The 19,757-nt window shown below is 63.4% G+C and overlaps 3 protein-coding genes across 4 annotated transcripts; 2 read left to right on the top strand and 1 right to left on the bottom strand.

Moving 5' to 3' along the window:
• The first annotated feature begins 813 nt into the window (after positions 1-813).
• On the top strand, positions 814-5,301 carry PHF23 (PHD finger protein 23). Its single transcript, XM_019413642.2, is given in 7 exon segments — positions 814-1,074; positions 2,669-2,700; positions 2,886-2,978; positions 3,547-3,888; positions 3,890-3,961; positions 3,963-4,386; positions 4,490-5,301. Coding segments are annotated over 7 exon segments (1,212 nt in total). The 5' UTR covers positions 814-1,040; the 3' UTR covers positions 4,705-5,301.
• A 436-nt stretch (positions 5,302-5,737) lies between these two features.
• Positions 5,738-13,502, top strand: DVL2 (dishevelled segment polarity protein 2). The gene is given in 16 exon segments (XM_053893425.1): positions 5,738-6,216; positions 8,603-8,672; positions 8,941-9,086; positions 9,181-9,290; positions 9,397-9,532; positions 9,681-9,771; positions 9,917-9,986; positions 10,077-10,216; positions 10,296-10,372; positions 10,859-10,926; positions 11,098-11,226; positions 11,317-11,448; positions 11,597-11,776; positions 12,159-12,374; positions 12,510-12,541; positions 12,543-13,502. Coding segments are annotated over 16 exon segments (2,208 nt in total). The 5' UTR covers positions 5,738-6,022; the 3' UTR covers positions 12,960-13,502.
• Positions 13,503-13,574: 72 nt separating this feature from the next.
• ACADVL (acyl-CoA dehydrogenase very long chain) lies at positions 13,575-19,164 on the bottom strand. Of its 2 annotated transcripts, XM_053893426.1 has the most exons (20): positions 18,998-19,163; positions 18,838-18,913; positions 18,508-18,573; positions 18,350-18,422; positions 18,196-18,260; positions 17,728-17,862; positions 17,173-17,317; positions 16,745-16,874; positions 16,516-16,641; positions 15,951-16,149; positions 15,637-15,741; positions 15,117-15,203; positions 14,968-15,030; positions 14,773-14,874; positions 14,593-14,690; positions 14,445-14,517; positions 14,287-14,359; positions 14,118-14,190; positions 13,952-14,027; positions 13,575-13,877 (listed from the first exon to the last, which is right to left on the bottom strand). In XM_053893426.1, exons 1-20 carry the CDS (start codon positions 19,057-19,059, stop codon positions 13,737-13,739), a joined length of 1,968 nt encoding a protein of 655 aa, XP_053749401.1. In that variant the 5' UTR covers positions 19,060-19,163; the 3' UTR covers positions 13,575-13,736. The 2 variants fall into 2 exon arrangements, 1 of the variants encoding a protein (XP_053749401.1); XR_008418912.1 differs by lacking the exon at positions 14,118-14,190 and having other exon boundaries at positions 13,763-13,877; positions 18,998-19,164.
• Positions 19,165-19,757: the final 593 nt, after the last annotated feature.

The raw sequence follows: 19,757 nt of genomic DNA on the forward strand, positions 1-19,757 counted from the left end.
AAGTGGCGGTTGGAGGGACAGTAATATATTTTGGTTCACTCTGTTCATGTTGGTTTTTTTTTTTCCTTGGCGGGGGAAGGGAGGGGCAGTGTTTTTTGCTGTGATGAAAGGAATACGGAGTATCGTTTCATGAGACTTCTGTTTTATATACCTGTCTTTTGGGTCTTGATATAAAGAATTGTTTTTGTTTTTTACACCGTGGGTTCCGGTGGACAAAGTTGGAAAGTACCTGCTTTAAATAAATACCTCCCGAGTTTGTTCCGGCCTTTGGGTTAGGGAAGAGCTGGTCGCGTGTGGGAGCTGGTGAAGGGACTCCGTCCTCGCTTGGCATGTCGCTTGGCCAGACTAATGCCGGTGTTGTGAATTCAAGGGAGGCAGAAGACGGGGAGGAGGGAGCCATTATCATCAGGAGGACTTCATCCCCCAGCAGCCCTTTCTCCCTCTGGCCGGAAGTGGGGCGGTCCCACGGGGGAGAAAGAAGCCGCAGAAAGAGGCAGTATGGTGGCCGAGAGTTCTAATCCCTTCTTTTCCCTCTTTCTTAGTCCCGCCCAGCCTACATTTCCCAGGATCCTGCGCGCGCTCTTCCGCCCTACCCTCTGCTCCCAATCTCCCCGCCACTCCCCGGGGGAGGGGAGCGGACTAACGCGCCTGCGCCCATCCTTGGCTTGCTGGGAACTGAAGTTCCAGAGGCCTATGGGGTCCCCTTTCCGCTGCCCCCAGACGGACTACACGCCCCTTGATGCATTGCGCGTCGGCGCCCGCGGAGGGAGGAGGGAGAGAGGAGGAGGGAGGGAGGAGGGAGGAGAGAGGAGGAGGAGGGAGCAGGCGGCCGGCGGCGCGGGGGGAGGGGGCCCGGTCCGGGAGTGCGGGAGGCAGGGGTAGAGGGAGGTGGCGGCAGCGGCTAGCGGACTCGAGTCATTACCAGGCCGAGGCAGACACCTCTGTGGAGCGAGGCAGTAGGAGCACCGAGCACCGGAGGCGGCACCGGGATCCCCGGCTCAGGGGAGGGGGGCGCCGGACCGGGAGGAGGGGAGGGGGCGATGCTGGAAGCCATGGCGGAGCCCAGTCCCGAAGGTGAGCTCTCGACCGGCACGGAGCGCTGAGCCGGTGGGGGGCGGGCGAGGAATCAATTGGCAAACTTGGAGGTCGAGCCCGGAGCCCGGCGGGGGAGCGCGGGGAGGGGGTCGGGGGCCTGCCCCTGGAGGTAGGAGAGCGGCGAGTTGGGAGACCTTGGTGAAAGAGGAGTGGGAGCTCGGGCTGGGGGTAGCTGGAGATCAGACACCGTGAATGTGTGTGTGTAGGGGTGGGGGGTGGGGAGCGGGAGCTTGAACCCCGGAGCTCCGGGGGTTAGGGGCCGAGAGGGCCTCCAGCACGTTGGGGCCCTGAGGCCGGGAGGCTGGGGGAATCTGGGGGCCGGAGAGTTGTTGAGGAGGGAGGATGTGGAAGAGGACTGAGTGAGGAGCCCGGTAGTTGGCCGAGGTGGGGGAGTTTGTGGCGGTGGTGCCGGAGCTCCGGGTAGTTGCCGCCGGAGAGAGCCCGGGGATCGTTGGAGGGGTGGGCAGATAGTTGTGGGGAGAAGAGGGGGGTCTGGGTATTGTCTGCGGCAGAGGGACCTGTACAGGGCGGGTAGTTGTGGGGAGAGAGCGCCGGGAAGCGAGGAGAGCCGGGTAGTTGTAGGGGCGGTGGGGCGGGGTGTGTGGGGGGGGGGGTGAGACCGGCGAGTTGCGGGGGGGGGGGGGTGCTGTTGGTCGGCGAGGGCTAGAGCCCGGGAGTTGCGGAGGGCGAGGGGGGCAGCGGCGGCAGCAGCGGGGGTCGCTGTAGAGGGAGAGTAGCTGGCGGGGGGGGGGGTGGGCTAGAGTTTAGGGGTCCGCAGCCTAGTCACTTGGCGGTGAGTACGGGGGCGGAGGGGGGGCGGCGGCCGGAGGGCTCGGAACTGGGCCCGGGGGCCCGGCGGGGAGCCCGAGGAGCTCGAGACGGGGAGGGGCCAAAGCCCCGGATGGGGGCGGAGGGACGGCGAAATTGTGGGGAGCGCGGTATGGGGGGGCAGGTGGGGCCGCGTCCGGGTTAGTGCTCGCTCGTCTGTCCCGGCCGCGAAGTGGCGTTGGATGTGTGAGCCTGTGTGTGTTTAGGGTGGGGGTGAGGGGCGCGCCGGGCCTCGTGCTCGAGTAGAAGGGGCCCGGAGGGCGGGGAGCGGTTCGGCGTGGTCATCCTGGACCCTGGGGGCGGGCGGGTTGCGTGTGCGGTCGCGGAGGGCCCCGGGCGGCAGATCGCGACCGGGTAGGAACTCGGGGCTCTGGGCGCGTGTGAAGGACAGGGGCAGGCGGCCGCCCGGGCTCGGTCCGGGGAGCGGTATGGCGGGGTGGGGCGCCGAGTGATCGAGTAGACTGGAGTCTAGAGAAACCGTGAGTTGGGGGGGCGGGGCGCCAGGCCTCCGGTGGGGGGAAGGGGAGCGCTATAGCGAGGCCTGAGAGGGCGCCGCGCCCTGGCTCCGCCCCTCGCAGGGCGGAAGGGGGAGCAGGGGCGGGTCCAGCACAGCTGGGGACCTGCCGGCCTGGCCGGGGGGGACCGGAGAGAAGAGGGGGTCTGCCTGGATCCTCCGAGATTTAGAGGTGGGGTTTCATGCGGACTCTCCGCTAGTGCCTTGACTCAGCTTTTATTGCTTCCACAGATCCACCTCCGACCCTTAAGCCAGAAACTCAGGTGAGGTTTCTCTTCCTTTTGCTGCCGGGGGCCCTCCCCCTCCTCTCTCTCTCTCTCTCTCTCTCTCTCTCTCTCTCTCCCCCCCCCCCCCCCCTTCCTCCTGCCTCTTCTAGATCCCTTGCTCCGGGGTTTCTGCCTTTGGGAATGCCCCTCTTAAATTCCTTGTGATACGTGTTTCCTTTCAGCCACCAGAGAAACGTCGGAGAACCATTGAGGACTTCAACAAATTCTGCAGTTTCGTGTTGGCCTATGCCGGTTACATTCCCTCTAGCAAAGAGGTAGGGACTGGAGGGCCAGTAGCCTGAGGGTGGGTGTCCTAGGACTGGAGGGGGCAGTCTGTGTCACCGTGTAAGGGAAACCTCTACCCGATGGGACACAGAAGACCAGGGAAATGGGAAACGTGGGAAAACCAGTACCTGGGGGCAGCTGGGTGACTCAGAGACTCGGCGGGGCCGAGCAGCAGGGAATGGTCGGTCTTGGGTTATTAATGGGAGGCGCTGCTGAATAAGTATTAGGAAGCTGAAAATGGCAACAGACGGGGCTATACGGAAACAGGTAAGGAAATCGCGCTCTGGTCTGCGGGTGACAATGCTGCGAGGCTGTGGGGACTGGGGAGAATGTCCAGAAAGTGAGGGCAGAGGTGACGTGCAGGTGTTCAAGGGGAGATGCTGAGGGGAATTGGGGAGGGGACAAAGTTTCTGAGTACAGCGATTCTCTTTTTTGTTTTAGTGGTTTGGGCCAGGGTATCTCGGGGTAGATCTTGTCCCTGGTTTTTAGGCTGGGTTTGTTCAGGGGCTGAGGTGCCCCTGGGCCCCTGCTGACCCTGGTCTCTTCCCCCCATTTAAGGAAAGCGATTGGCCAGCCTCAGGCTCCAGCTCTCCTTTGCGAGGCGAGAGCGCGGCAGACAGTGATGGCTGGGACTCGGCCCCCTCAGATCTCCGAACCATCCAGACCTTTGTTAAGAAAGCAAAGTCATCCAAGAGAAGGGCGGCTCAAGCAGGCCCCACTCAACCAGGACCCCCAAGGTCCACTTTCTCTCGTCTGCAGGCCCCTGACAGCGCGACCCTGCTTGAGAAAATGAAGCTCAAGGACTCGCTCTTTGATCTAGATGGGCCCAAAATGGCGTCTCCGCTGTCCCCCACATCCCTGACACATGCCTCCCGGCCCCCTGCTGCTCTCACCCCGGTGCCCCCTTTCCCAGGGGGACCTCTCCCAACCTCCTCGAAAGAAGGACCGAAAGAACCGAAAGTTGGGGCCGGGAGGGGGGGGCTGGCTTTGGGGTGCTCCGGAGGCCTCGGCCGGCTCCCGGGGACGGGGAAAAGAGGTCTCGAATTAAGAAGAGCAAGAAACGGAAGTTGAAAAAGGCAGAGCGGGGGGATAGACTCCCACCTCCTGGGCCTCCCCGGGCACCCCCCAGTGACACAGACTCTGAAGAGGAGGAGGAAGAAGAGGAGGAGGAGGAGGAGGAGGAGATGGCAGCAATGGGGGGGGGTGAAGCCCCCGCCCCCGTGCTGCCGACACCCCCAGAGGCTCCTAGGCCTCCTGCCACGGTGCACCCCGAAGGAGCCCCTCCCACTGACAGCGAAAGCAAGGACGTGGGGAGCACGGAAACCAGCCAAGACGGAGACGCCAGCTCCAGCGAAGGCGAGATGCGCGTCATGGACGAGGACATCATGGTGGAATCAGGTGCGAGGTTTGGGGCTGCCCCGGGTTAGCTAGGGGGCCGGGCTCGGGGCTGCTGGGGACCCAAGAGCTCGGCCAGAGCACCAAACCAACCTTCTTTCCCCAGGTGACGACTCGTGGGACCTGATCACGTGTTACTGCCGAAAGCCCTTTGCAGGGCGGCCCATGATCGAGTGCAGCCTGTGTGGGACATGGATCCACCTGTCCTGTGCGAAGATTAAGAAGACCAATGTCCCCGACTTCTTTTACTGCCAGAAATGCAAGGAACTGCGGCCAGAGGCCCGGCGGTTAGGGGGGCCTCCCAAATCGGGAGAGCCGTGACCTCGCCATCTCTAGGCTGGGACTTCCAGATGACAACAGGACTTGGGAACTGAGCCTCGGGGTCCTCAGTATGTCCCCTGGAGCTTGGATATTGTCCCACTTCACAGGCAGGAATACCCGAGGGAGGCTGGTTTGGAAATGAAGTGTCTTGGTTCCAGCCTCACCTTTCCTTCCCACCTTGCGGACTTGAACGTGGACCCATTACGGTTGGGGGTGGGAGGCCGTCTGGGTCCCTCGACACTTCATTTCTGCCCCTTAGACCTGCCACCCCTCACCTTGCGGGCCAGCGTTGGAATTGGGCTGGAATGGGACAGTTGTCTGTAAAACTCGAGTGTAAATACAGCACCCCCCTCCCCTTCCTCGTCTTTCCTCTCACTCCCCCTTTATTCTACACCGGTTGTAGTTTTAATTTCGGCCTTCCCCTTTCGGGCAGGGCAGCTCGGAGGTGGAGGGCCAAGCAGAGCCTGGCCGAGGGGAGGAAGGAAAACAGAAAGGTGGCGGGACTCACTCACCTCTTTTGTTTTTAATACCGTCGGCCAGCTGTTTGTACAGACAGCCTGCGTGTTGTAAATAAAGCGGAGTGGGCTCTTTTGTGTTTATAGCCCTCACTGACTGTCCTGCTTGGGAGGGAGGGAGGCTTGGGAAAAGCTGACCGAAGACTGGCTGAGAGTGGGGCCGAAACCCACCTCCACGACCTGGCGGCGCGCCTTCCCCCCTCCCCCCAGTCCGGGACCCCCACACCCCCCATCCGCTCCCCCGACACGCACGCTCCAGGGGATCAGACTTGCTCGGAGCACCCCGCCTGAGCAGAGCAGAGCACGGTGGGTGCCGGGGGGGGGGGGGCAGAGGCCGGGGGGACGCGGGTGGGGACACATTCGGGGGCGGGGCCGTTGAGGGCTGGGAGACCGTTGCTGAAAGCAACGATCACGTGTCAGGGGCCGTGGGAGGAGCCGGGAGGTCACGTGACCGGGAGGGGTCACGTGGCGGAGGGCGGGCCGACGCGGACCACGTGACATGGGGAGAGGGTGGGCGGGGTGCTGAAGGGCGCCCGCGACGTCGGCGGCGGTGGCGCGCGGCGGCTGCGGCGGAGGAGGAGGCGGCGGCGGCGTCTACGGCCTCGGGTCGAGCCCTACGGCCCGTCCCCCCTTCCCTCGGCCGCCACCCCCGCTGCCCCCCGCCCTCCGCCCCGCTGCCCCTCTCCGGCGCCGGGCCGGTCCTGGTCGCCTCGCGCGTCGGGTGGCGGGTTGTGCGCAGGCGCGGCGGGGGCGCTTCGCCCCTTTGGGTGGGCGGCGGAGCCCGGGAGCGCGCGGGCGAGACCATGGCGGGCAGCGGCGCGGGGGGCGGCGGTGTCGGGGAGACGAAGGTGATTTACCACCTGGATGAAGAAGAGACCCCGTACCTGGTGAAGATTCCCGTCCCCGCGGAGCGCATCACCCTGGGCGATTTCAAGAGCGTCCTGCAGCGGCCCGCGGGCGCTAAGTACTTTTTCAAGTCAATGGATCAGGATTTCGGGTGAGCGCGAGGCCTAGATTGCAGCCGATGGGGGGGCCGTGCTGGCGTGGATTGGGCAATATCGAGGGGCACAGGTCTGCTCTGGGCCATACTGGGTTTTCTGGGTTCTAGTGGAGCAGATTGTGTTATGCTGGGGTTAGATTGCCTATCCCAGGACGGGCAAGGTTATGCTTGGACAGATTGGGGCGCTCGGCGCTGTAGGACGACAGACTGGGCTGTGCTAAACCAGATTAGGGGAGATTAGGCTATCCTGGAATAGAGTGGGACACAGTGCTTTATTTGGGGAGGTGCCGAATTCACCCGTCCTGTATTCGGAGCAGTCCTGTAGCACACAGGCTATGAGGGATGTCGTGGAATCTTCGGGTATAGATTGATTTGTGTTGGGGCAATTTGGGGCATCCTGGACTGTATTAGAGCAGACAGGATTGTTCGGGGACGTTCTGGTATGTACTAACGCAAAGAATGCTGTATTGGGATGTTCTAGGCTGCCATGGGGTAGATGAGGCTGTCCGGGAAAAACTTGGGCCACCCTGGTCTCTACTGGGTTGTATTGGTTGATGTTAGTTTTTGCTGGGGTTTGGTTTTTATTGAGCCTCAGTACAGGGGCAGACAAGCAGGGCTTTGGGGGGGTGTCTATGCCAGTACGGACAACTGTATAGGGATAATCCGCTCTATATTGGTACAGACAGCTGCATGTGAGGACATTCTCGGCTGTTTCTAAAATATATTGGGCTATTCTGGAGTAATTTGGGTCATTCTGGACTCGACTAGGATTTTTAATACACAGTGAGTCCTTTTGGGTTTATAGCTCTTGAGACGGAGCCCTCCACCTTCAGCTCTTGAAGGCAGGCTGGATTAGAGTGGGGCAGTCTGGCTTCTATGGATAGCTGAACAGACTGGCTTCTACCAAGAAAGACTGTTTGTTGGATGTTGGGAAGGCGGTATTATCTTGGGAGTTACCTGGGGTTGACTGATTGATTGGTTGATTTTGAGAGAGAGAGAGAGACGGAAAGAGCAAGAGGGGGAGGGGGAAAGAGACGGGGAGCAGAGGATCTGAAGCAGGCGCTGCGCTGACAGCAGCGAGCCCGATGTGGAGCTCGAACTCACGAACCGTGAGATCGTGACCTGAGCCGAAGTTGGATGCTCAACCAACCGAGCCACCCAGGCGCCCCCTGGGACTTGGCCGGGATTTAAATCAAGGTTCTACTGTTTGTTAGCAGTATGTTGATGTAGTTAGTATCGAAAATCTCACATAGGTGCGTGGCGCACAGTAGCTTTTCAGTAAGTTGGTACCGTCGTTAATAATGTCGGGTCTGACCCGTCCATAAGCGAGGTTATGGTGTGAGATAAGACGGAGTGATTTGCTAGACTAGGTTACGCAGAGACTGAATTATGTTGCAAAACATCCTGTGTTGTATCGAGATTGATTGACCGTGATTGGGCTGAATTGTCCTATAGGTAACAAATGGGATTAAGTTGTCACGTATCCAGGCTTCTAGAACCACGTAAGCCAGAGGGTTAATGAGACAGGCTGTTCGAATTTGGAGGTGAGAATGTGTGCGTGTGAGAGAGAGAACCCGTTGAGGGCAGAGATTCTCGTAGTTCGTGTATTTATTCAGCCAGCGTTTGTTGACCCTTAACAAGTGTCCGGTCTGTCGCTGTGTGGCCAGGACAAGGTGCCGAACAGAACAGGCGGCCGTGATTTCACGTGGTGGGTGAGAAGAAGGAGCGAGTCGTGTCCATCCTGACGCTGGGCTTTGGGGTCTGTCAGGCAGGACAGGTTGCTTGGTGCAGAGACCTGTGGGAGGCACAGGGGGGGTCACAGCTGGGGTTCGTCTGTCCCTGGGAGGGCCCCGCCTAGTGAGGAGGTACCATTTTCGGTCTAGCGGGTGTTTTCACGTGGGGAAAAGTAGCCCATTTGGAGAGCTCTCTGGGAGGGAGGGAGAGAGAGAAAAGCAAGGAAAACGTGAGACTAGAGGCTTCGGGACCAAAGGGTTTGGGGACAGGGTGTGAGGAGTGGGGTGGGGGTTGGGGGAGGTGCCGGCAAGGCTCCTAAGGTGAGACAGACCTACCTGTAGGGTCACCCAAGGGGACAGGACGGTCTCTGAGATCCGAGTGAGAAGTTGGAAGCGGACCCCAGGAAATTTTTGGAGCAGCACTGAGCCCGGAGGATGAGTTGGGGAGAGAAGGAAGGAAAGGGAGCGAATGGGGAGACCCCGTAGGTGTGCAGGCGAAGGGTTTCAGCGTCAGGGAAGAGGACTGGGTCAGGGCTGGAGAAAGTCGGCGCCCCCGAGCTCCATGGATGCGGGTCAGGAGGTTTGAATTGGGGGTGCGCTGGGGGGGTGGTGAGGCCAGTCTCAGCGGCCTTTGTGCCCTCTCTCGGCAGGGTGGTGAAGGAGGAGATTTCAGATGACAGCGCCCGCCTCCCCTGCTTCAACGGAAGGGTGGTGTCCTGGGTGAGCGGCCGTCCCTCTCAGGCCACCAGGCGCTCTGAGCCTCAGTGTCCCCGGCCCACTCGCTGGAGGCCCCGGCTCTTTGCTTCCTCGGCGGCTTGGAGAGCCAGCCGCGGCCCATCAGCCTTCTCTGGGGCCTGTACTGCCAGCTCCTGCTCTCTCTGTGCTCATCCCAAGCACCGTCCCCGCTCAGACCCACCCCCTGCCCCTCTCCGCGTCCTGGGACGCCTCGCTTCCCGGTCGAGCCGCTTTCTGTCTTTGCACTTTTCAGCTGGTGTCGTCGGATAACCCCCAACCCGAGGCGGCTCCCCCAGCCCACGAGCCTCGGACCGAGCTGGCGCCACCGCCGCCACCGTTACCCCCTTTGCCGCCGGAGAGGACCAGTGGCATTGGCGACTCCAGACCTCCATCCTTCCAGTGAGATTGGGGATCCTTGAGTCCGGGGGAGGGAATCGAGGACGTGGAGCCCCAGCCCACTGATGCGGGCCGCGAACCGTCTCTGCCCATCCAGCCCTAACGTGTCCAGCAGCCGGGAAAACCTGGAGCCCGAGACAGAAACGGAGTCGGTGGTGTCTCTGCGGCGGGAACGGCCTCGCAGGAGAGACAGCAGTGAGCATGGCGGTGAGGGGGGGGGCGGGCCCGAGGCCGGGTCCTCCGGGAGCCCGGGGAGGGCGGTGGTGGGAGTAAGGAGGGGGGACAGCTTCCTGAGGTGCCTGTTCATGCTCAGCGGGGGGCCACAGGCCTGGCGGCCCCTCGAGGCTGGAGCGCCACCTGGCCGGGTACGAGAGCTCCTCGACGCTCATGACCAGTGAGCTGGAGAGCACCAGCCTGGGCGACTCTGACGACGACGACACCATGAGCAGGTAGGGCATCGCCCATCCTCCCGTCCTCCCCCCCCCTCCTCCTCCTCCTCCTCCTCCTCCTCCTCCTCCTCCTCCCCCTCCTCCTCCCCCTCCTCTGCCCATCCTCCCTTCCTCCCCCCCCTCCGTGACCGCCTCCGCCTCCTGACAGGTTCAGCAGCTCCACGGAGCAGAGCAGCGCCTCCCGCCTCCTGAAGCGCCACCGGCGGCGGAGGAAGCAGCGGCCGCCCCGCCTGGAGAGGGTGAGGGGGCTCTCACGGGACAGCTGGACCTTGGAGAAGTCGGGGGCCTTGGTTCAGGGGGTGCGAGGGCACAGGAAGCGAGCACCCCGGGGCCCGTCCCCGGGTCGTCGGAGGCAGTGCGGCTCCTTCCCCGTTTCCCCGACAGGCCTCGTCCTTCAGCAGCGTCACCGACTCCACCATGTCCCTCAACATCATCACGGTCACGCTCAACATGGGTACGGGGGAGCCCGGGCGGGGGCCGGGCTTGCGGGGGCCCAGGGGGGCGCGCGGCGGGCTGCCCCCGGTCACCCGCGCCCCTTCCGCAGAGAAGTACAACTTCCTGGGCATCTCCATCGTGGGCCAGAGCAACGAGCGGGGCGACGGCGGCATCTACATCGGCTCCATCATGAAGGGGGGCGCCGTGGCGGCCGACGGGCGCATCGAGCCGGGCGACATGTTGCTGCAGGTGCGCTGGTCCTGGGCCCCGGGGCGGGGGGTAGGGTTGGGGGCCCCGGCGGCCTCTGACCCGCTGGCCCGGCTTCCAGGTGAACGACGTGAACTTCGAGAACATGAGCAATGACGACGCGGTGCGGGTGCTGCGGGACATCGTGCACAAGCCGGGGTGAGCCGCTGGCCCGGCCTGGGTCTGCTCTCCTAGTGGTGGCGGCGTCTCGGTTAGCGGGGGCGTGACATCACGCGTGTCCCGAGAGCGCGAGGCGGGACCGTGTGACGTGACATCAGTAACCGTGGCGTGGGGGTGCCTGTGTGAGCCCGGCTCAGGTCGTGACCTAGAAGGTGGCCGGCGCCTCCGACGCCCCTTCCTCGGTCTCCCCGGAGGGCATTGTTCTCCTGCCTTGCTGTCACTGCTCCATTCGGTCCCCCCACCTCGTGTGTGTGCACACGCGTGTATGCGGGTTCGTGAACCGCATCGGTTAGCTCTCTGGTTCCCGGACTTACACTCAGCGGCATTTCTAGACTGGTCTGCGTTGGTGGGTCCCTCTGTCTCTGGTGTCTTCTCCGTCCTGTTCCTCGGCCCGTCAGTCCCAGGCCCGCACACTCCCGAGCCCTTGCCGGCCACCCCCGCCTGACCGCTTCTCCCCTCCCACAGCCCCATCGTGCTGACGGTGGCCAAGTGCTGGGATCCCTCTCCCCAGGCCTACTTCACCCTTCCTCGGAGTGAGTGGTGCCGGGGAGGGTCTGTGGCTGCCTGGGCAAGAGAGCGGGGCTCGGGGTTGGGCCTCCACGTGGCGGGAGGCGGTGGGGGAGGGTCGGGAGGGAGGCGGGGTGGGAGTCTGAGTCGGGGAGGGCCGGGGAAGCATCCGTCTCGGGGGGCCTCCTCTGTCCCAGATGAGCCCATCCAGCCCATTGACCCCGCTGCCTGGGTGTCCCACTCCGCCGCGCTGACGGGCACCTTCCCAGCCTATCCGGGCTCCTCGTCCATGAGCACCATGACATCGGGGTCCTCTCTGCCTGACGGTGAGCCCCCAGCCCCGCCTCTCTCTCCTCCCCGGGAGGCCTCTCTCGGTGGTGCTGGGGCCCTACCCTGCCGCCTCCTTTCTCTGACAGGTTGTGAGGGGCGGGGTCTCTCCATCCACACAGACATGGCGTCTGTGACCAAGGCCATGGCAGCTCCCGAATCTGGACTGGAAGTTCGGGACCGCATGTGGCTCAAGATCACCATCCCTAACGCCTTCCTGGGTAGTTCCGGTCTCTGGGCAGGTGGTGCTGGGGAGGGGGTGGGGGAGGGGCAGGGCAGGAGGCCCCGGGCTGGGAAGGGCCCAGGCAGGGGTGAGGCAGCAGTCGGGGAGGAAAACCTGAGCGCTTTTTCTGCTCCGTGCGCCCCCAGGCTCGGACGTAGTTGACTGGCTTTACCATCACGTGGAAGGCTTTCCTGAGCGCCGGGAGGCCCGCAAATACGCCAGCGGGCTGCTCAAGGCTGGCCTCATCCGACACACGGTGAACAAAATCACCTTCTCTGAGCAGTGCTATTACGTGTTCGGGGACCTCAGTGGCGGCTGTGAGAGCTGTAAGTGCCCCCATCCCCGCCCCTTCCTGTCTCCGGCCCACAGCCAGCCAGGGTGCCCGTGGTCACTTGAGCAGCGTGTGTCCTGCGTCAGGCCCCCCGCCCCGGCCAACGTCCACTTGCGTCCTGCCTCTCAAGCCGTGCGCCACGCGCAGGGCTGTGTGCTGGGGGGGAGCGGAGTCTCCTGAGTCTCAGGAGAGCATGGGCCCTGGGTGAGCTCTGCCCTGACCGCGGCAGAGGGGTGGGTGTTTCCTGTCAGAGGCCCTCGTCTCCGCCCCCCGTCGTGGATGGTTCTGGGGAAGCAGTGCCCGGTTTCCCTCCGTTCACCATCTTTGCGTCCTGGCCACTGGAAGCAGTGACTCCCGGTCTCCCTCTCGCTCTGCAGACCTGGTCAACCTGTCCCTGAACGATGACGGTTCCAGCGGGGCTTCGGACCAGGACACCTTGGCCCCTCTGCCTGGGGCGACCCCGTGGCCCCTGCTGCCCACCTTCTCCTACCAGTACCCAGCCCCGCACCCATACAGCCCCCAGCCGCCACCCTACCATGAGCTCTCATCCTACACCTACGGCGGGGGCAGTGCCAGCAGCCAGCACAGCGAGGGTAAGTCGCGGCTGGATGCCAGCGGCGGGGCGGGGGGGGGATGCAGGCAGGAGAGGCTGGCGCAGGGGCGGAGGCGGGGGTGACCCGGGGCCACTGGGCTAGGGCTCAGTTCGCCTCCTCTCCTCCACCCCACAGGGAGCCGGAGCAGTGGGTCAACACGGAGCGACGGGGGGGGCGGGGCGTACGGGGAGGCCTGAGGAGCGGGCCCCCGAGTCCAAGTCCGGCAGCGGCAGTGAGTCCGAGCCCTCCACCCGGGGGGGCAGCCTTCGGCGGGGCGGGGACCCTGGTGGGGCTGGTGATGGGGGCCCGCCCCCTTCCAGAGGCTCTTCGGGGGGCGCGCCCAATCTCCGAGCCCACCCCGGGCTCCATCCCTACGGACCACCCCCTGGCATGGCCCTCCCCTACAATCCCATGATGGTGGTCATGGTGCCCCCGCCCCCACCCCCCGTGCCTCCAGCAGTGCAGCCCCCGGGGGCCCCTCCGGTCAGAGACCTGGGCTCTGTGCCCCCGGAGCTGACCGCCAGCCGCCAGAGCTTCCACATGGCCATGGGCAACCCCAGTGAGTTCTTTGTGGATGTTATGTAGAGCACGTGGCGGGCCTGTCCAGTCAGCGCTTGGTGCTTCTGTCCTGTGCCGGGGGGTCTCGTCCGTCACGTGCCTGGCACTCCTCTGGCCCAGCTCAGCCCAGCCTGCGGGCTGCTGGGAGGCGGCCGCCCCTGGGACTCTCACCAGCAGTGCCTGGTTCCTCCCCTTTCCCTCCGGGGGTGCGCAAGGGACCTTGGGTTATTTTTAGCTTTACTGTTTTTGTACGCCTTTTGGGGGGGGTTGAAGTAGACTTTTGTACGTTTTTCGGACTATTTTTTTAGTAGATGTTTCTCTTTTTATACGAAGAACCTCTATCTCCTGGGCCCTTCCCAACCCCGAAATGTGACCTCCTCCTCTGTCCGTCCAACTCTGTCCTGTGCAGGGTAGCGGTGGTCAGCGGTACCCTGGGAGGAGGAAGGGCTGGGCACCCTAGACAGCAAAGGAAGGTGGGGTGTTCGGTCTCGGGGGCCCGTGTAGCTGCTTTTGTTACTCTATTTATTTAGTCACCTGTATAAGACACCAAATAAAGCAATAGAGGCCAACCGCGCACGCCTCTGGCTCCTTTCTTTGGGAGGGAGGCAGGCAGTGAGGGAGAGAACTGAGGCAGCAGCGAGGCACGGCTGGTGAGAACCTTTACTTGTGAGGCAGGCAGTGGGCCTCCGAGAGCAGCCGCCGCCCCGGGGGCCAGGCCCTCCTTAAGGCAGAACGAGGGGGCTGGGCTTTGGCTTGGGAGAAGGCACAGGGGGGGCGGGCGGGCGGGCAGGTGGCGGGGAGTCCTCAGAAGCCGAGGGGGTTGCTGGTGACCACACCGCCTCGCTCCACCAAGGCCGTGGAGATGCTTTTGAAGTTCCGGAAGAGCTCCTGTTGCTGCGGGTCAGACTGCAGAGCGGTCATGGTCTCCCGGACCCGCGCGGCCGCCTGGGGAGAGGGCAGGAGAGGTCCAGGCCTGCGCCTCCGGCCCCCCGCGCGCCCTCAGTAACCCCGAGCCTCACCTCGATACACCAGCTGTCGCAGAGCATCTTCTCGTGCTGGGCTGTAGGGTGGCCCTCGCTCAGGGATCTCGAGGCCCTGGTGCAGGGCAAGAAGAGACCGCACAGCTGCGCTGGGAGCCCCGACCCGGGACCCCTGCGGCTCAGGCCTCCCACGCCACCCCCTCACCTGGACAGCACTACCACCATGGTGTAGAGGTCAATGGCACCGTCTGCCAGACGCTGCAGCACAAACTGTTCATCTGTCGGGTACGTGGGATGGCGGGGGGAGGTGTCAGCCGGAGGGAGAGGGAGCGGGGGGAGTGGGGGGGGGGGGGAACGGGGTAGATCTCACTCACTGACAATCCCCTTCTTGTGTTTTATCAGCTTGGCCTCCACCACGGCGGCGAACTGCTCCAAGGCCTGCACCACCTGCCCCGGGAGGAGAGGGGCTGGGGGAGGGAGCCCGGCCGCACGGGCCCTCCGCCGCCTCCGCCGGGCCCGCCCGACTACTCACCAGCTCCCCGCTGCGGCTCAGCTCCCGGTGGATGACGCCGTTGAGACTCAGGCCGCTGCCCAGCCCTGCCCGCCTGAGAGGACGGGGAGAGTGGCGGGTTAGTGGCCGCCCCGTGCCCCTACCGGCCCCGCCCCGGCTCTGAGCTGACCTCCTGAGCTGCTTGCCCGCCTCGCCTAAGAGAAGGCCGGCGTTCCCAAAAGGATTCTTCAGAGCATTGCCGAGTCCAGAGAGTTCCTTTCCTTTGTCCTGTGTGGGGAGAGGGCCTAGCGCTCAGGACGTGCTCTTCTCCCTACTCCCGCCCCTCCCCCCCCGCCCCGTTCCCTCTTACCACGCAGCCCTGCAGAGCCACAAACAGTCGGAGGATGTCATTCGTCCCTTCGAAGATCCGGAAGATGCGAAGATCTCGGAGAACGCGCTCCACCCCAGGCTCCTGCCATGGGACGCACACCCCTGCCGAGGCGCGCCCACCCACCCCGCCCCCCGTCCCAGCCGCGGCCCCCCGGGGCCCAGAGCCAGCCTGTACCTTCATGAAGCCCATGCCGCCCATGATCTGGATGCACTCGTCGGTCACCTTCCAGGCGGCCTCCTGGGAACAGAGAGCCCTGTAAGACCGGTCTTGGAGCCAAGCTCCCACGCTGGGCTCTCCCCCACCCTGTGGGCCTGGGACCTCACCGAGCCAAAGATCTTACTGATGGCGGCTTCTATCTGGAAGTCCGTGGATCCCTGGTCCATGTTGGCACTCACCATGTAAGCCATGGACTGAGGTTGCGGGGTGGGAACACGGAGAGGAAACGCAGCGCGTCGGACTCGACCCGGCCACCTGCGTCTGCCCTAGCTCCTCGCGGCCCTGGCCTTCACCTTCTAGCTCCACCCCTCATGCACGGTGAAACACTGGGTCCCCCGAGTCAGTTCATTGGGGGCTTCTGGGCATCTGACTTCTTTGAAGGGGGTGAAGAGGTAAGGGCGGGGGTGCAGGCGGAATAAACTTCAGCTACTTCTGGAAGCATCTCCGAACAGCACGGCTCTCCCCCTCGTGCAGCGACTGAGCTGACTACGCCTCCCCGCATCCCCTAGGGCATTGGTGTGAAGCTGGAGACCCACTGCCCCAGGTGCTGCTGGGGGTCGTGGTCCGACCGACGACGGGGAAGAAGGCCCCGGGGCTCTGGGGAGCGCGGCTCGGGAAGACCCTCACCTCAGTCACGTAGTGCAGTATAGCCATCCGGGCCAGCTTCTCCTGGATCAGCCCAAAGTTGTGAATTTTATCCCCAAACTGGGTACGATTCGTAGCATGATCCACCTGGAAGAAGGCACAAGGGTCCCACTGTGGTTAACCCAGTGCCCCCCGCCCCCCGCCAGGCAGAGGGGCTGGGCTGGACACAGACCTGAGCGATCAGGCCTGGGAGCTGCCAGCATGGGAGGGGTTTCTGGGGGGATGGAATACCCTCAAGGGGACAGGGCCACATGGGAAGGGGGACCGTGTGACTTCTGGCCAGGCATGGTACTCACCGCCTTAGCGATGATGCCCTTCATGGTGCCTGCAAGGGCCGCGGCCATGCCGAACCTTCCGTTGTTGAGAATGTGCATGGCGACCTTGAAGCCACCCCCTACCTCGCCCAGCACGTTTTCTGCCGGCACCCGTACTCCGTCAAAGTACACCTCTGCCGTGTTCGAGGCCTTGATGCCCATCTTCTTCTCCGGGGGCCCGCTGTGACAGGGTGGGGTAGAGAAGCAGAAGTGTGCTCAACAGGTCGCGGGGGGGGGGGAGGGGGTGGCATTTGTTAGGAGCCAAGGAGGAATTACATCAACCAGGAAAGGGCGTGGGAGGGTGCGGGCAACTGTCCCTGCCTGCCGGGAGGGGAAGGAGGCCTGGCTATTAGCCCACTGGATGCTGGGTTCGCTGGTTGCGGGAGCCAGACCTTTATGTTGGTTCTGTGCGGATTGGTCCCAAAGAGAACATGCCGTCTAGCTCTTTGGGTTTTGCACACGTCCCCGGGGTGACCTGTGACGCCGTCTGCTCTGTGCTGCCCCCAAACCTGGCCTGACCTTTTCCTTCCTCCCCAAACCCACTCACTGGGTAACACCTCCAAAGCTCCTTTCCACCACAAAAGCTGTGATCTTCTCTTTCACGGCCCCCGTGGCTGCATCTGTAACTGGTGTCTTGGCAAAGACCGTGAAGATATCTGCCAGGCCCCCGTTACTGTGGACAAAGGAGGGCCAGTCAGGGTGCGGAGGACAGGACAGAACAGTGGGGGCCGGGAGTTGGGTGGAGGTGGACAGGAGGAAAGAAACGGGAAGATTGCCTGATCCAAATCTTGCTTCCATTGAGGGTGTAATATTTTCCACAGGGGCTGGGCACAGCCGAACTTCGGATGGAGGCTGCATCCGACCCACTGGAGGGCTCGGTTAGACAGAAAGCAGCTATGGTCTCCCCTGGAGGTAGACAGTGCCTTTAAACGGGGTCCTGATGGGCATCAGAGGCCCCTCACTGCACCTTTCCCTCCCCAACACACACACACACACACACACACACACACACACACACACACACACACACACAGAGGCAACTCCTCCTTAACATCTCTGGCATCCCGTTCACCTTCACATTTCCCGACCAGCACACCCATCCCTTCCCAGAATCTTGCCCAACCGACCCACCCAGCTGTGTGGTGACCTTAGTACCACTGGCCCAGGATGCCCCCAGTCCCTGGGTCTCTCGGGGCTGCCTCACCAGATGCCAGTTTGGGGAGGTACTTTTCTTTCTGAGCCTTTGTGCCAAAGAGCAGGATGCCTTTGAATCCGATGCTCTGATGGGCCCCCAGGGTGATGCCCACGCCAAGGTCATGAGTGCCCACGATCTCCACTAAGCGGGCGTACTGCGGGGAAAAGCAGGCATCCGGGGCTCTTACTGGCTGCATGGGGCCGTAGCAGGGAAGTGTGGGCCACAGGCAGGGCCTGACCTGGGCAGCCCACACTGTGACTAGAGAGCCAAAATGTCACCGTGATAGAGAGGGACACGGGTGTCTCCCCAGCTCTTGGGAGAGAGGCTTCCTAACCTATTGTCAGTCTCTGCCATTAGGACTTGTGAGCCTGGGAGAAGTCCACAGCCCTAAGGGACTGTGTCCAGTTTGGTGATGTGTTTGGGACAGGTATGTGCATCCTGGGAGGGTCAACACGGGCAGGTATTTGGTGGACCTGAGCCTTGGGTCAGGTGAGCAAGGAACTTAATCACGGCAAAGCTGGGGTAGACTGGGATGCTGGGGGTGACCGAGGGGATCCCCCTCACCTGGGTGTTACAGAGGCCCACGCCGCCCAGTTCGCTGGGCACTTGCAGACCAAAGGCCCCCAGCTCCTTGAGACCCTGTAGAGTGGTCTCCTCCACCTTCTCCATCATGTCGTTCTTGGCAGGATCGTTGACCTCCTGGGGAGGGCGGGCACAGGATGCATCCACGCTCCTTTTTTTTTTTTCTTTTCCAAAATTTTCTTAAGTTTATTTATGTTGAGAGAGAGCAAGTGGGGGGAGGGACAGAGACCGGGAAAGAGAATCCCAAGCAGGGTCTACCCGGTCAGCTCAGAGCCTGAGGCAGGGCCGGGACCCACGAACTGAGACATCACGACCAGAGCTGAGACCAAGAGCTGGAGGCCCAATTGACTGAGTCACCAGACGCCACCAAGCTCCTTTTAAACCGCTGAGCACCTCTCCCACCCCATCAGGAACCAAGCTATCAATTCCCCCGCCCCAGTCACTCCTCACCTCAAAGAAACGGGACACAGGCCCCACCAGCTCTTTGAGAAACTGTGTCTGCTCCTCGTTGAGCACTGTGGGGGCAGGGAAGGACAGGCTGGTCAGGCCGCCCAGGCGGTCAAGGGAAGCTGCCTTGCCCCACCCAGCTGTGACTACCCCTTACCAGAGGGGTAAGGGAACACCTGGTCGGTGGTGAGCTGGCCCCGGAACATCCCGGCTGCAAAGGACTTCGATTCCTGCGCAGGGAGAAGGGGGTTTCAGGGAGCTGTCCGCGGTGGGTGAGCCCCTGGCTTAGCTCCTCCCGGCCTGGGGGCCACCTACCGCCTTGGCCTGCTTCTCCTGGGTCGAAGCCTCAGGGGAAAGGGGATCTGACTTCTCCAGAACAGCCTGGGGAGACGTTTAGTTAGCGAGGCCGGGAAGGGGCTTCCGAGATGCCAAGGAGAGTCCAGGGGGACAGCTGGGGGGCGGCGTCGGGCGGGTGCGGCGACCTTTCCCCCAATTCCATCACCAGGGCACCCTGGCCTGACCTTTCCCCTACTTTCAGCGGCAGGTGACCGGGGTGGAGAGGGAGACCCCTGCCGGCGGCGGGGAAGGGGACGCCGGGGCGGACCCTCACTCCCACACGCCGCGCCCCAGGCCGCCGTCACTCACCTGAGTCGCCCCACTGGCATAGGGTCGCCGGGCCAGGCCGAGCGGGGGCTGCCCCAGGAGCGCACGGGGCCACGAGCTGTGCGGGAGCGGGGGTTTCAGTCCCGGCCCGGTCCCCAGGTCCGAGGCCACCCCCGCTCCGTCCCTTCTGTCGAACACACACCTTCCGACCCCCAACCTCCGCAGCTGCCGCCCCACGACCGGGGCCGTCCGTACCGCCTGCATCTTCGAACCGCTCGAGCCGCCGCCGCCTCGAGCGCGGAACCAGCGCCGCGGTCCCGTCTGCCCGAGTCTGGGCGCCCCCACCTAGTCTTGACTCTTGCTCCACAATGCACCGCGAGGTGGGCGGGCGGGGCTTCCGGCCTCGGGGCATGCCGGGAGCTGTAGTTCCGGCGCGCCCTCGGCCTCTGTATTCTGGTTGACCTAGGGCGGTCTCCGAACGTCCCCGCCTCCCCCAAACGCCTGGTCCCGCCTGTCCCACCTAGAGTGTGGGAGGGGTGATGGGACTGGCTGGGACGGACGAGGGAGAGGCTTAGGCGACCGCAGCCAGAGGGATGGAGGGTAGACGGAAAGGAGGACTTCCCAGGTGGAGTTGGAAGGGAGAGGTGGGAAGGAAGAAGCTTACGATAGATGCCAGAGGCAGAGGCAGAGGCACGGAAAGACGACCCATTGGGGTCCCTTGTGAAATCCGTCTCCACCCACACGAAAGGCAGGGACATGGTGGGGTGGGGGGCTCCAGCTGCAGGGCGAGTGTCCCAAGCACATTTCTCCTGAGACCTAGGAGGTGTCACTAACTTTGGAAACACCTGAATTTTCAGCGTAGGACCGTCCCCTCCCCTCTGCCAATTCGCTGCCTCCCCTTGAGGGCCTCTGAGACCTTCCTGAACGCCTGTCTGTGTCTGCCCTTGTTCCTGAGACCATGT

This window comes from Panthera pardus, unplaced genomic scaffold, assembly GCF_024362965.1.
Source record: "Panthera pardus isolate Hobbes unplaced genomic scaffold, ASM2436296v1 HiC_scaffold_3, whole genome shotgun sequence".
NCBI lineage: Eukaryota > Metazoa > Chordata > Mammalia > Carnivora > Felidae > Panthera > Panthera pardus.